General features: G+C 37.9%; 1 protein-coding gene across 1 annotated transcript in view; it reads right to left on the reverse strand.

The window, feature by feature from the left end:
* NOL8 (nucleolar protein 8) overlaps positions 1 to 14239 on the reverse strand; it is a 28471-nt gene that overhangs the window by 4155 nt on the left and 10077 nt on the right. Inside the window, exons 8-14 of the mRNA XM_069474014.1 lie at positions 12254 to 14137; positions 10754 to 10867; positions 9975 to 10097; positions 9665 to 9755; positions 6329 to 6461; positions 5564 to 5641; positions 144 to 415 (exon numbers count right to left, since the gene is read on the reverse strand). Of these exons, the coding sequence (XP_069330115.1) occupies positions 144 to 415; positions 5564 to 5641; positions 6329 to 6461; positions 9665 to 9755; positions 9975 to 10097; positions 10754 to 10867; positions 12254 to 14137 (2695 nt within the window). The remainder of the gene's footprint in view (positions 1 to 143; positions 416 to 5563; positions 5642 to 6328; positions 6462 to 9664; positions 9756 to 9974; positions 10098 to 10753; positions 10868 to 12253; positions 14138 to 14239) is intronic.

Raw genomic sequence — 14239 nt, forward strand, 5'->3', positions numbered from 1 at the left:
ACTGAATCTCAAATCGTTTTTCTATGTAGAAGAAAGAATACTTTAATCAGCTAAGTGTAACAGTTAGATCTGTTACACTTCATGCAGACTCAATTGAATTCAAACTGCCTAAAATGAATAAGTGAAGGAAAAAAGAAAAGTACCTTCCTTTATGTCTTCAGTGTCTGAACCAAAAAAGGAGAACGTGAACCCGCCGGGCTGCTCAGCCCCACTCCTCAGAGTTGCAGGGTCCTGGATTTCTTCAGGTTTCTCTCCACCACAGTCCTCGTTCCACGGTGTGTCTTCTTCCTTTTCACTGCTATCTTTTGCCATTTGGAATATTTCTTTAAAATCCGTAGCAATGTTGTAATATATTTCTTTAGACACCTTAGGTACTTTCTCAGCTTCCTCCCTTTTCTTCTTTCGTTTTGCTTTACTGCCATGACGTGTATAGACATGTACATCACAAAGAAACAAGTTAGAGAAAATTTCCAGAAATCAGGAAAGGAAAAAAAACCTTAGATAATTTTAATTCTATCCTTTCAACAACCAAGAAGTTCCATATATAAAACTCTAATAATAAAAGCAAAATCTTGACCAATAAGATTTTTTTTAACACAAATCTCAATCAGCTGCAAACATTAAACAGGAATTATATTCTCCTCCTATCTCTTATCCTCTGAACTACATTTCAAAAATTACACCTGAACTATTAGCTATAAGTAATCACTTAGCCTCAATGAGCCTCAGTTTCCTCATATCCAAAATGAACATGTTAAACCAGATGACTCCTAAGATCATTTTAAGTTCTAAAATTCTGTGAATTTTACCAAACTGATGTATAATTCCTCTTATAAACTGAAATTATTATTCCTTTTATAAACTGAATTATAATTCAGTTTTAGAAATGAATTATAAATGTGCTAAGTATAGTCTCTTTTGAAAGGAAATTTTTATGTTACCATAAATCTGTTCTTAGACAGAAGGTTACCTGGCAGTTTCCAATATTGAGTTTTTAGCTTTTAACTAATAAAAGATTAAAATCCTTTTCCTTTTTTTTTTTTTTTTTTTTTATGCGAGGGGTCTCTGTCTCTAAAATAGCCGCTCTGTTGCCCAGGCTGCTGGAGTGTAGTGGTGTGATCATAGTTCATTGCAGCTTTGAATTCCTGGGCTCAAGTGATCCTCTCACCTCAGCCTCGAGAGTAGCTGGGACTATAGGTGCATGTCACCACACTCAGCTAATTCTTTTTTTTTTTTTGAGACAGAGTCTTGCTCTGTTACCCTGGGCTAGAGTGCCATGGCGTCACCCTAGCTCACAGCAACCTCAAACTCCTGGGCTCAAGCGATCCTCCTGCCTCAGCCTCCCGAGTAGGTGGGACTACAGGCATGTGCCACCATGCCCGGCTAATTTTTTCCATATATTTTTAGTTGTCCAGCATATTTCTTTCTATTTTTAGTAGAAATGGGGTCTCACTCTTGCTCAGGCTGGTCTTGAACTCCTGAGCTCAAACAATCCTCCCACCTCGGCCTCCCAGAGTGCTAGGATTACAGGCATGGGCCACTGTGCCTGGCCAGCTAATTCTTAAAATTGTTTTTAGAGATGGAGTCTTGCTATGTTGCCCAAACTGGGCTTGAACCCTTGGCCTTATCCTCTCATCTCAGCCTCCTGAGTATCTGGGATTGTAGGCTCCAGCCACCAAACCCAGCTTAAAATCCCTTTTGCATTAAGATCAAGCTACAGTTTGTAATGTATTACCTAAAATAAAAAGAGAATGGGATATCCTAAATAACCATCTTAATGGTGGAGACCATCTCGAAGAGAGAAACTTTTAATACTTCATTAAATAAACCAATACAGCCAGGTTTTCAGGTACATATGCTCCTTATGAAACCAAGCTCTATAAACAATGGTAGACAGTCCCAAGTGATTGTCATTGAATTACCAAGTGGTAGCTTTAAAATTTGTCCAAAAACTCTTTGATACTTCTTCTTTAAAGAGGTGGAAGTTAATTGCCCCATCCCTTGAGCATGGACTGGACTTAATGACCTCTTTTAATGAACAGAATAAGGCAGATGTGACTTTAGAGACTAGGGTTACAGCCAAAGCCAGAAGGGCCTTGAAAAAACTGTTAGTAGAAAGCATATGGCCTTTGAGGAGGTTGCAGGTAAGGAATTGTAGAAAAGTAAGGTAAATGCTATCAGAAACTAGAGGAAAGGAGATCCTTGCCAGATCTGCAGTGGCAAAAAGTCTAGCAACACTGTCATCCATATTAACACGGAAAATAGAAAATGTACTTAATTAACTGGGTGATCTAGCTAAGATGTTCAGGAAAGTATTGAATGTAATTTCTGGTTTCTTCTTACTGCTTATAGTAAAATGTGAGAAGAGAATGAAACTAAAGGAAGGAATTTATTTTTAAAAAAGGGTGGTAAGACTTCATGGTTTTGAAGATTCCTAATCACCAGAAGGCACATGACATGAAATTCAAGAAATGGCTTCTAAGCAAAAATCAAATCTATGACACTCTCAGAAAAATTTGGTCTAAAGCAGCAGTTGGCAAACTATAGTCCATGGGCCAAGTCTAGGCTGCTGCCTATTTATGTCTGAACTGCAAGTTAAGACTGTTTTTTTATATTTTGAAATGATTGAGGGGAAAATAAAAATGATTTCATGACATGCTAAAATTATATGAAACACAAATATCAGTGTTCATTAATAGTTTTATCAGAACACAGCCTTGCTCAATTGTTACATTGTATATGGCTGCTTTTCTGCTATAAAGGTAGAGTGGAGTCATCACAGCAGAGACTGGCCTGCAAATTCTAACACATTTGCTGTCTGGACCTTCACAGAAAAATCTATAGACCTGGGTCTAAAAATAAAACAAAATTCTTTGTTAAGACCCTAAACAGAGCTAAGGATTTTCAACGGTTCCAACAATAGGGCTTCAATAGAAGTTAAACTTCTCAGCAGTTTTGGCAGAAGCCTAAGGTTAAAAAAAAAAAAAAAAAAAAACTTATCTCAAAATGATTTGTGTGACTTTTGCCTAATGCAGTGAACCATGAGAAGATTCAAAGACAATGCACAAAAATTTTAAGAGAATTATATTAGCAGAAATACCACCAGGCTAGATAGATAGGTATAGAAACATTCAAAAATGAAGAGGCTTTTGGACTCTCAAATTAATACAAATACAAAGCAGGCTGAGAAAATTACTCAGCTGTAAACATCCTACCATTCATGAAAAAGGATGACCCAGAAGGTAGAGTCAACAGTCAGGGAGAATTATTCCTAGGCCCTCGGTTCTAATCAAAGAATTTCTAACATTTGCCTGTCTAGATTTCAAACCTACTATGGACAAATGACCCTTTTGTGCCTGTTTCTCTCATTAAACAGTGGTTAATCTATGCCTGTTTTACCACTGTATATTAGAGGAAGGGCAGATAATTTACCTTTTTAGTTCACAGGTCTTATCAAACAGAAATGCACTCAAGGAATAACAGATAAGCCTCATCTGTACCTAGATCTGATTTGGAAGATAACATCCTAGATTTCGAGTTCATGTTGAAACAGGATGAGACTTCTGAAGATTCCAGAGAGTGGGTGAGCATACCCTGCATGTGGTAGGAATATAAACATTTTGTGGCCAGAAGTCAGATGGTGGTTTAAAAATACATCCACAAATACTTTGATACTTCTTCCTTCAAGACGTGGTGCTTAACTACCCGTATCAAAGTGTGGATTGCACTAAAAGTGACTTGTTTCAAGAAAATTAAATAAGGTGGATGTGTCAGAGTATGACTTCTAAGACTAGGTCATAAAATATACTGTGGCTTCCTTCTTCTCTTTCTTTTGGATCACTTATTCTGAGGGAAGCTGGCTGCCAAAGATTAGAGCACTTAAGCAGCCTAATGGAGAGGCCCATGAGGTGCAAAACTGGGGCCTCCCGTCAATAGCAATGTGAGTGAGCCATACTGAAAGCAGATCATACAGGCCCAGTCAGGCCTTTGGAGACTGAAATCCCAGGCAATTTGACTGCAACCTCACAAGAGAACCTGGCCAGAGCCACCCAGTGAAGTGCCTTCCAAATTCTTGACCCATACAAACCTTGACATAAATGTTTTGGTTTTAAGATACTAAGTTTGGGTAATTTGTTATGTAGCAATAGATAACTAATTACAAATTTTTAAAAATCCAATATATTTTACAAAATACTCTCTATTTATCATGTTCAACATGGATTACCTGAAATAATGTACAAAAATTCTACATCGAAGGGAATATTAATATTACTTTTATTTTGTTCTAAAATGTGATTCTTTTTAAAAGAAACCTTTAACTTTGGAACAATTTTAGATTTACAGAAAGTTGCAAAAATAGTAGAGTTTATAAATAACCTTCACCTAGTTTCCCCAACGTAAATATCCTATGTAACTATGATACAAATGTCACAACTAAAAGATTAACACTGGTACATTATCACTAACTAAACTCAGACTTTACTCTGATTTCACCAGTTTCTCCACAAATGTCTTTTTTGTTTCAGGATCCAATTCAGGATACCACATTGCCTTTAGTGATTTTATTTGCTATTAACAGTAGGAAAATGAAGGATGTAAACCAAACAGTTGCTGGTTTCTCCATATATTTGCTATATTTACCAAACTGACTCCACATCTGTAGGAAATAGAAGCTCCTATCACACTAGGTATGTGGGTTGAATAGTTGCCCCCCAAAAGACACGTCAATGTCGTATTTCCTGAAACTGTGAAGGCTATCTTATTTGGATAAAGGGTCTTACAGAGTAATTAAGTTAAGGGCCCTGGGATGAGAAGATCATCCAGGATTATCCAAGTAGGCTCTAAATGCTATCACAAGTGTCCTTATAAGAGACACAAAGACAAACGGAAAAGAGGAGGCTATGTGAAGACAGAGGCAGAGGTGGGAGTGACCTGACTTCAAGTGAAGGAAAACGAAGGACTGGTGGCAGCCACTAGATGCTGGGAAGAGAGGCACAAACTGGATTTGTTTCTCTGAACCTCCAAAGGGAATACGGCCCTTCCAATAACCCTCACTTTGGATTTCTAGTCTCCAGGACTGTAAGGAAATGAATTTTTCCAGTTTTTAAGTCATCAAATTTATGGTGACTTGTTATAGCACTCATAAGATACTAATACAAGTAGACAGTATCATACTAGAATAGGAGCACATATCATTTATGTGCGTGAGATTCTTCTGTCAAAAGGTAAAACTGGCTGGGAGTGGTGGCACATGTCAGCACTTTGGGAGGCTGAGGTGGGAGGACAGCTTGAGGCCAGGAGTTCAAGACCAGCCTGGGCAACATAAGGAAGACCCCATCTCAAATTACAACTTAAAAAAAATACCAAAACAAAAAAAGTAAGACTTCCTTCACCATGTCAATAATTCCTCTCTAAATAACTCCTACCCTCCCCATCCCTGATAATCTTAAACTATAGACAGTGGGACTAATGGTTAGGATATTGGTTACTACCTAGTTTTCTTACTGTCTGAAATGAGATTAATTCATATGATCCTATTGCTAAAAGAAGTAGCTTTAATTACCTATCTTTTGGCTGATCATCTTTTTTTCTTTCATAAGTGGCATGGTCATGCCTCGTTGGATCATAACGTATAATGTCCCTGTGTAAAAAAAGGAGTGCAAGTTGGTTCGAAGAACACTAATGCAAAAAATGAATAGCAAATTATAATTCAATACTGGAAAGATTCTAATTTTTGGCAAGATAAAGCTAAACAACATCAAAGAACAGATCTTATTAGAAATAATATATTAAATTGCCTGCTTTTGAGATTCTCTGAATATTTTTAACCTTAAAAATTAAACATATTAAAATACAGATAAAATGATAACTATCTGGGATTTGCATAAAATATTTCAGTAGGTAAAGCAGGTGTCAAATAAAGGTACAGAAAACTGGTGACGTGTTGGTGACTGTAGAAGCTGAGTAATGGTGTACAGGGTTTCATTACACTAATCTCTCTAAATTACATATGTTTGAAATTTTCCTTAATAGTGACATTTATATAGCTTAATAGTTTTACAGTTAATATTCATAATGTTTTCCAATTGTTTCACTAATGGAAGCAATGCCACCAAGATCTAAGTATATAAATACAGAAATGATTTAAGATTAGTTTCTTGAAGTGAATCACTAGGTCAAAGTTAAGTATATTTTTAAGGGTCTGGTTGATACTTATTGCTAATTGCCCTCTCTAGGAAGCTAAAAATGGCCTAGTTTTAAGCTGAGTTCAAGAAGGCATTTATGGCAAAGCAAAATACAGTAGAATGGGAAGGAACATAAACCATACTTAAATTTCTTAGCAGGTACTGATCCTTTGCTTGTAGAATTTCTTAAGTTGATGTGCAAAACACTTTGCACAACACTCAGGGCTTTCTTTTTTTCTTCAGCAAGCTCTTCTTCTTCAACAGATTCATTTACCTCTGAGAGAAAAGGATAATTAGTAATCTCTCGGCAAACATAGCTTGAGAAATCTCAATCATCAAATACTTTACCAAGCACCTAAACATGTACAAAGTCCATTAGGATAGGAAAAAGAAAATTTAACCTCATTTCACTAACCTCTCTATCCCAAGACTCTTATGCTACAGCAAACCCAGAAAGTTTGTATGACCAGCAAGCAAAAAGTCTGACTTCTATTTCTAATGATAAAAATGAGTCTGGAATTAATAGCTTTCAGTGGCAAGTCCAAAATTTTTAAGATAAATATTGGCAAATGTAATACAGCAAGATACTAATAATTATAAAACTAAAGTGGTCACAGACTGGTTTTTTAACATTCCAAAAACATAATAGTCTAAATTACACGTAAATCTAAAAATGATAAAGTGAAAAGTAGTAATTTTACTGACTTAATATAGTAGTAGTAGAGAGTTGCTTCAGTCTTTGATTCAGTAACAAGTATTGCAGGAAAAAGCCATATGCCCTACACACACATAGCATCATGGAATTCTATAAGCTGCTATGCTTAACTACTACAAACAGACAAATATCAGAGAACAAAGTTAAACAGCTAGGTTGGATTATAGAAATACAAAAGAACTTTAAGCCTTTATGATCCTTTCAACTTATTACTCGATATAAATAACCAACAAATAGAAACTAGAATAAAATTCTTATTTAAGTTTTCTACAGAGATGCCCCACAGGTTTCTAAAGGTTCAAAGGAGGTCAAGATTATGTTTAACTGGATCAAAAAATGCTTTAGAAACCAGGTAGACAGCCTGAGCAAGAGCGAGACCCCATCTCTACTAAAAATAGAAAGAAATTATATGGACAGCTAAAAATATATATAGAAAAAATTAGCCGGGCATGGTGGTGCATGCCTGTAATTCCAGCTACTCGGGAGGCTGACACAGGAGGATCCCTTGAGCTCAGGAGTTTGAGGTTGCTGTGAGCTAGGCTAACGCCACGGCACTCACTCTAGCCTGGGCAACAGAGTGAGACTCTGTCTCAAAAAAAAAAAAAAAAAAAGAAACCAGGTAGAGTACGAGGTAGGAAAGACAAAGTCATATCCCCAGAGTTGGGAGGAAAGTGTGCCAGGTGTCGAAAACAAAACAAATACGTATATTAAAGTAAGAAAGTACACAAAAGTTTACGTTGCATTAGGTTGAAACATATGAAATGCTAATATTCAAAAATTCTTGACTTCTAAAAGCAGAGATTTCAATTTTAACCCAGTAAGAAGTAGAAAACAATGCTCGAAAGGGCTCAAGGTGATGTAGGCTGGCTATGCTACTTACTTGCCAGATATACAAAAACATTGTGCCTCAAAAGATGGGAAAAGAAGAAAAAAAAAGACAGAGGTTTTATGCCCGATTGCCTTACAAACGGAAGCACCACCAACGAGAAAAGGGTCTGGAAGAGCTTTTTATGGAGAGAAAGAGAGATAGTCAATTTTGGAGAGTTTTAACACAAATTCAGGAAAGCCTGTGGGAAAAATCTAGTAGACATTGAAAAAAAGACCAGTTAGGAGCTCAGCAGAACAGTCAGGAGCAAACAAGACCCAAATTTGGGAAATACTCAAGTACAAATGAAGGCTAAAGCCACAGGGGCTTACATACAACCTTGGGAAGAACCTACATTTGGAGGCAAAAGCAGAATTAGGAGTCAAGAATTAGGAAGAAAACCAGGAAGTTATAATGCAAGGGAGGTAAAGTGACGAGAACATTTCAAGAAAGGATGATCAACAGTGACAAATGTTATAGGTCAGCTGAAGAGGGTGTTGTGGGAGACAATGCCACTGCACTTAGAGAAAAAGTTGTTTATAGCTTTGAGGCCACATACCCAAAGAGTTGTAAGGAGACAGACAAAAGTGGCAGAAGTTAATAACCTCTATATGTAGCTTCTAAATGTAGGCTATTCCCAAGATTCTGTTCATTCCTGTGTTTTCAACATGGAATTTTGAGTGAGAAAGTCAAGTGTCAGCTCTGAAACATAGTTGGTGTAGGTCCTGAAGAATTTAATATAAGCCTCTTTGAACCTTGGTTTTCTGAAATGTACAATATTGATAATATTCACCTCAAAGAATTGGGAGATCAAATCAGAGATTATATTCAATAAAAAACCAACTGCTACTGAATTAGATATAATTATTCATTTCAAATTTAGAACTGAAAAAGAGATGGAATGGAAACTTGAAAACTGGCATGGTTAAAGGAATGACTTTTTTGGGATCCACGAGACATAACTACATCTATAGAAAGAGGAAGGAGAAGGAAAGGAAAGGATGAAAATGCAAGTGACAAGGGGCATAAGAGGAAGCATGAATGGTGAGGATTAAGATGTAGATTATATTATAATAACTCAGGAAGTAGAGAAAAAAGAAGGTAAGGACATAGAAGTTCTTTTTTTTTTTTTTTTTTTTATTTCATCTTATTGTTATGGGGGATACAGAATTGCAGGTTACATACGTTGCCCATGTACCGCCTTTCCCCCCAAGTCAGAGCTCCAGGCGAGGACACAGAAGTTCTGAAGCTGGGAGAGTAAATCAAGGAGCTCATTCAAGGCTTACACATAGGGGGTAAGATCTTTTGAAAAGGATAAGAGTAGAAGGTCTTGTAGAAAAAGTTTAGAACTGCTGTGAAAAATGCTATAGAAAGTAAAAAAGAGTAGAATTAAGATGCTTATGAGAGCATCATTACTCTTAGGTGCATCCAAATAAGGATGAATTCAAGTAGAATAGCATTCAATGATACACTGCTTAAAAAAAAAAAAAATCTGCACCCATCAGGCATACTAGAGGAAGGTGAACACCTTTCCTTTTAGAAAGCCACAGGTGACGTAACGCTTACATGGACTTAACCAGAATCTGCCGATCAACTGACATGGGATGCAGGTAGGAACCTCACCTTTTTCTCATACCATAGATGAGTGGAGGAAAATGGCACCTTTGGTGGATGCTATCTATTCCTGACCTTTCTGGCAGCTTCAGGTAATTATGTTTTCCTAAATAAATTAATATGTACAAACAAGAAATATTAACTAAATATTTGATTATATACTCCCAAATTCAATGTCTTGGGGTGCAGAATTTCTTCATGTGTTAAACAAAGGAGATACACTAGATGATTTCTTATGGTCCTCCAGCTCTGACATCAGGACTATTTGGACAATGAAGCATTTACCTTTCTGTTCCTCTTCACTGTCACTTTCCAGAAATCGAGAGTCCATGCGAAATCTCTCATCGGTGCCAAAGTGTGACTGTAAATCCATGAGCTACATAGACAAAGAACATACACAATTGATAGCCACGTTCCCAAGACATTGCTTCTAAAGATGACTCACCAAGTATACCTTCCCAGAGAGCTTGCTCCCAAAATAAACATCCCAACATTGAAATGTGGACCAAGGTCTGCCTGCATTTACCTATATTTAAAGACTATGTCAAAAGATAAGAACATCTTGCAAGTTTTATTGTTTTCAGTCTTCACTAACCTTCTGTCCAGCTCTGCCCTCAAACTGAGGTTTAATTTTGAACCTATTACTGTCATCTTCAGAACCAGATTCCTCATTATCACTGCTGTCAAATAGCTTCCCAGATGCTTTACCCACAGACTCCTATGAGAAAACAGAAACATTTATTAATAAATGAGCCAATCAGCATGTCCTTCATAATGTAATCTTCTCCCTCACATTTAAAAGCCAACAACCCTGGCAGGGCACAGTGGCTCACACCTATAATCTTAGCACTTGGGGAGGCTGAGGCAGGAAGATTGCTTGAGCCCAGGAGTTGGAGACCAGACTGAGCAACATAGCAAGACCCTGTTTCTAAAAAAAAAAAATTAAAATTAAAAAATGAAATAAAAACCAACAACTCAGATGCATCTACCAGGAATGAGTAGATGGCGTGTCAGATGTTAACTCCTGCCTTAGTTATATCTAACTGGCCTCAAAGATCATTAATCCAGGGGCTCCCCAATACAGCCTGGATTTGGGAGGTAGTTATTATTACACGCAAGAACACTTTCTGCAGTGTTTCACTAATATTGATGTCATTTTGCAGATGATGTAGAAAATATAGGATCATATGGGAGAAAATCTCCAAGACCCTGTAATCTCAGTGTGTGGTGGCCTGAGGAGCCCTCGGTATCACTGAGGCTCTCAGGAAGATTTTATGTTGAGATTGGCAGTTGTGTGGAGGTCTTGGTATGCAATAGACAGAAGTGGATCTGCAAAAGTAGACGAAGGCCCACAGGGACATCTGCACTTCTTACTTTCACCATTTCCTCTCCTGGATGGCTCTGCTCCTGAGTAGATATCTCCTCTGTTTCACTTTCACTGTCAGAACCGAAGATGATGTGCGTTGGCTTATCCTCTGGATGCCCATCCTAGAGAGGTCATCAAAAGCATTACATCTTTTATGATAACTGAACCTCAAACTGAACAATATCCAAAGCTGTCATCTCCTTCCCCTGCCAGGTCTACTTCCTGTCCTTTTTCCTTATCTAGTGAATGCCATCCTCATCCGTTTATTTGCCCAAGACAGAAACTTATGACTTCTCTTTCTCTCCCTAATGAGTGATCACCAAGTCCTATCAATTCAACCTTCTTGGTGTCTCTTAAATCTATTCCCATTGTCGTTGCCTTGGTTTTGGGTCTCAACTTCCCAAAGGCTCTCCCTTGTTCCAGATTTGACCCATTCAATTTGTTTTTGTCGTGGCCTAAAGGATCTCTCCCAAACAGAGGTCACCAAACTTTTTCTGTAAAGGGCCACAGGATAAGTATTCCGGCTTTGCAGGACACATATGGTCTCTGTCCTGTATTCAAAAACCATTTTTAACTTGAAGACCATACATAACAGGCCGTGGGCTATATGGCCAGCAAGCTGTAGTTCACCAACTCCTGTTCCGAAAGACATAACTAATCTTCGTTTCCTTGTTTAAAATTTTTCACTGTCTTTTCAGAGCCTTAAGAATAAAGTCTAACCTCTGTAGCCTCTTGACAACTCACTCCTACTTATTGCTCTTGCCTCATTTCTTGACACCTCACACTCTATAAATTTCTGTCACACTAATTGAAAATATTCACTATTGTACAGACTGTTTCTTTTTCCTGGAATGGCTTTCTTCTCCCTTCCTACCCTCTCACCTGTGCCTGACCAACTCCTGTTTAGCCTTTCACACTAGTCGGCTCAAGCTGAGGAAGCTCCCGACAGGCCTGATGCTTCTCTTGCATCCTGCCAGGGCACAGGGACATACCCCTCTTTCTGCCCCATGGAAATGAACTGTGACTGTCTATTTGCCACACCATGGGCCAATAACTGCATAAGAGGCAGGACCACCATCCTCATTCTGTAAATCTGGCATTTGCTGTACAGATGTACTTAACAACTGTTGGAAGAAAGAACAAAGGTGCATCACAGTAAATCTCGGCAAGACTTGGCAGGGTACAAACCGTTTAGTAAGTGATTTATATGTAAATTCAGACACATTAGATATATTACTAAACTATATCAGTTACAGCTTCTAAGTGGAATTATAGAGAAAATTTTAGATAAAAAAATTAATTAAACATGTTTTCAGTAAACAGAGTTTAATCTCACTTCCTTTGGGATACACTACACAGGGTGAAAACACTTCTAACTCAAGGACACAAAACATGAAACTGGTAAACACTAAGACAATCAGCTTTTAGGGGGCAGACCTACCTTCAGGGGAAGGATAGTTGTACTTTGAGAAGTTCTTGTTAAATGTATAGATTGAAAATACACTCACCAAATTTGCCAGAGCATTATGCACCAGCTTCTTCTGCACTTCTTTTGCTTTTTGCCTTGCCTCCAAGGCTGCCAAACGCTTCTGGTTGTCTTCAGCATGCTTATCCTTAGCACTCACATCTGAAGAGTTACTAATAGAAAGTAAGAAGTCAGTTTTGCTTTCCTGAGTGTCCTTCCTGGAAGGGACCTTTGGTGATTTATTAAGAGATGTGAGGCTGTTTGAATCCGACCTTTCGTCCTCTGAAACTTTTGTCGTTGTGGTACCACAGCAACTATCTTTGTCAAAGCCTATCTTGTGAGTCTTTGCACTTAACCTTAAGGATTTCTTACCTTTTAATGGCAACAGACTAGAAATAGGATTCCTACTTCCCTTTTCTGAACTGCTGGAGGACACCACCTTGCGATCTGGACTCTCAAAAGTGGACTGTCTTTTTTGAGGCTGAGTATGGTTTGGGCCATTTGCCCTCTCTGCATGTTGGCATGGAGTCAGTTCATTTGATGAGCCGTTAACATGTGGGGAACCATTTTCCATGGAAATGCTACTGGGATCCTCATATTTCAAGGAATTCTGATCTTCATTTATATTGTTAGGTGCAACACTCCCTTTCAAGGATTTTTTCATTGACTCCTTTCCATAGAGACTGCCTATTCCCTTGAAAGCCTGAAATTTTGGTTTTAAGTTGTTTTCCTTTGCTGTCTGTTTACCACAGGTGTTCTCTCCTTCTAAAAGGGAAGCCACAATTTCCTCAGGATGAATACACTGTTGTCCTCTGTGGAAGCTATTAGGAGTCTTGGGGCTCTTGGAAACTCTGTCAAACTTGCAGTGGGTGGTGGACTCTAGGCTATCAGTCTTGGTACCTTCATTCTGAACTTTCGGATCACTGCCAGCCAATTGTTCCAAATCAGCTAAAGTGAGATTCACACGGACACAGTTTTTCATGATGGCATTATACTCCTTGTCTTCTTCAGACTCAGCTAATTCTGATGTAGAACCAGCATCTTCACTGCTACTGGAGTCAGATGGAGATTTACAATTAAGAGGTTTCACCCCATGAATAAGGGCTGACTTTACATTCTTTTTTCTTTTTTGTACTTTGATATAATGACCAGAAAGCTCAGAGTTTTCTCTATTTTTGAAATAAGTTTTCTTGTATGTAGATTTTTCCATTTGTGAAAATTCTGTACTCTTTTTGATCTTATCGACATTTTTTTTCATTGCAGTGATTTCATCTGTATCTCCTGAATCATATTCACAGTCATTTCCCATAATATCATTATCATTAACATGGCAAGAGACATTATTTTTGACATCTAAACCTGTTAAATGAAGTTTTTGAACATCTGATTTGAAGTCATCCCTTACAACTTCAAAGGGATCATCTTCAGATTCATTTATTGAGGGCCACGTAGTTCTCCGTAAATTTTCCTCTTTTGTAATCAGCGCTTTTAATTCATCTTCAGAATCAGTATCATCATCAGAAATGCTATTTCTCTTCCTGGCAGTTTCCAAGCCAGATGTCTGAAAAAGGACATTATTAAATTTTTGAGTATCAGAACCAAGTTCAAGGGGTGGTTTATTAGGAGTAATGGAATCACAAGGTCTTTTTCGTGCAGCTTGTTGCTGTGTTAAGTATGGACTCTCCATCACCCAACTGGACCTTGGATTCATGGCTAGAGACCCAGTGGAACCTTTGTCCTTCGGCACTTTTATCATCTTCGTAGATGGGCCACGAAAGTCAGAGAACTCTCCTCGCCGTTTTTTACTTATAGGGTCATTGCCTCCTTCTAATTCCCAAGTGAGGCTGGATATAGGAATGGTATTCGGGAAATCCTCCCCTATCTTCTTTAGGTTGTGGCAGTATTTTGATGGATCATATTTTATGATGTTACCCAAAGTCAAGGAACAAAAATAGTTTTATGAAAACCTATCAATCGGGTGAAACAAAGAATACTGTTTAATCTCGAGCAAGTCATTTATCTTCACTTA

Source organism: Eulemur rufifrons, chromosome 7, assembly GCF_041146395.1.
Source record: "Eulemur rufifrons isolate Redbay chromosome 7, OSU_ERuf_1, whole genome shotgun sequence".
NCBI lineage: Eukaryota > Metazoa > Chordata > Mammalia > Primates > Lemuridae > Eulemur > Eulemur rufifrons.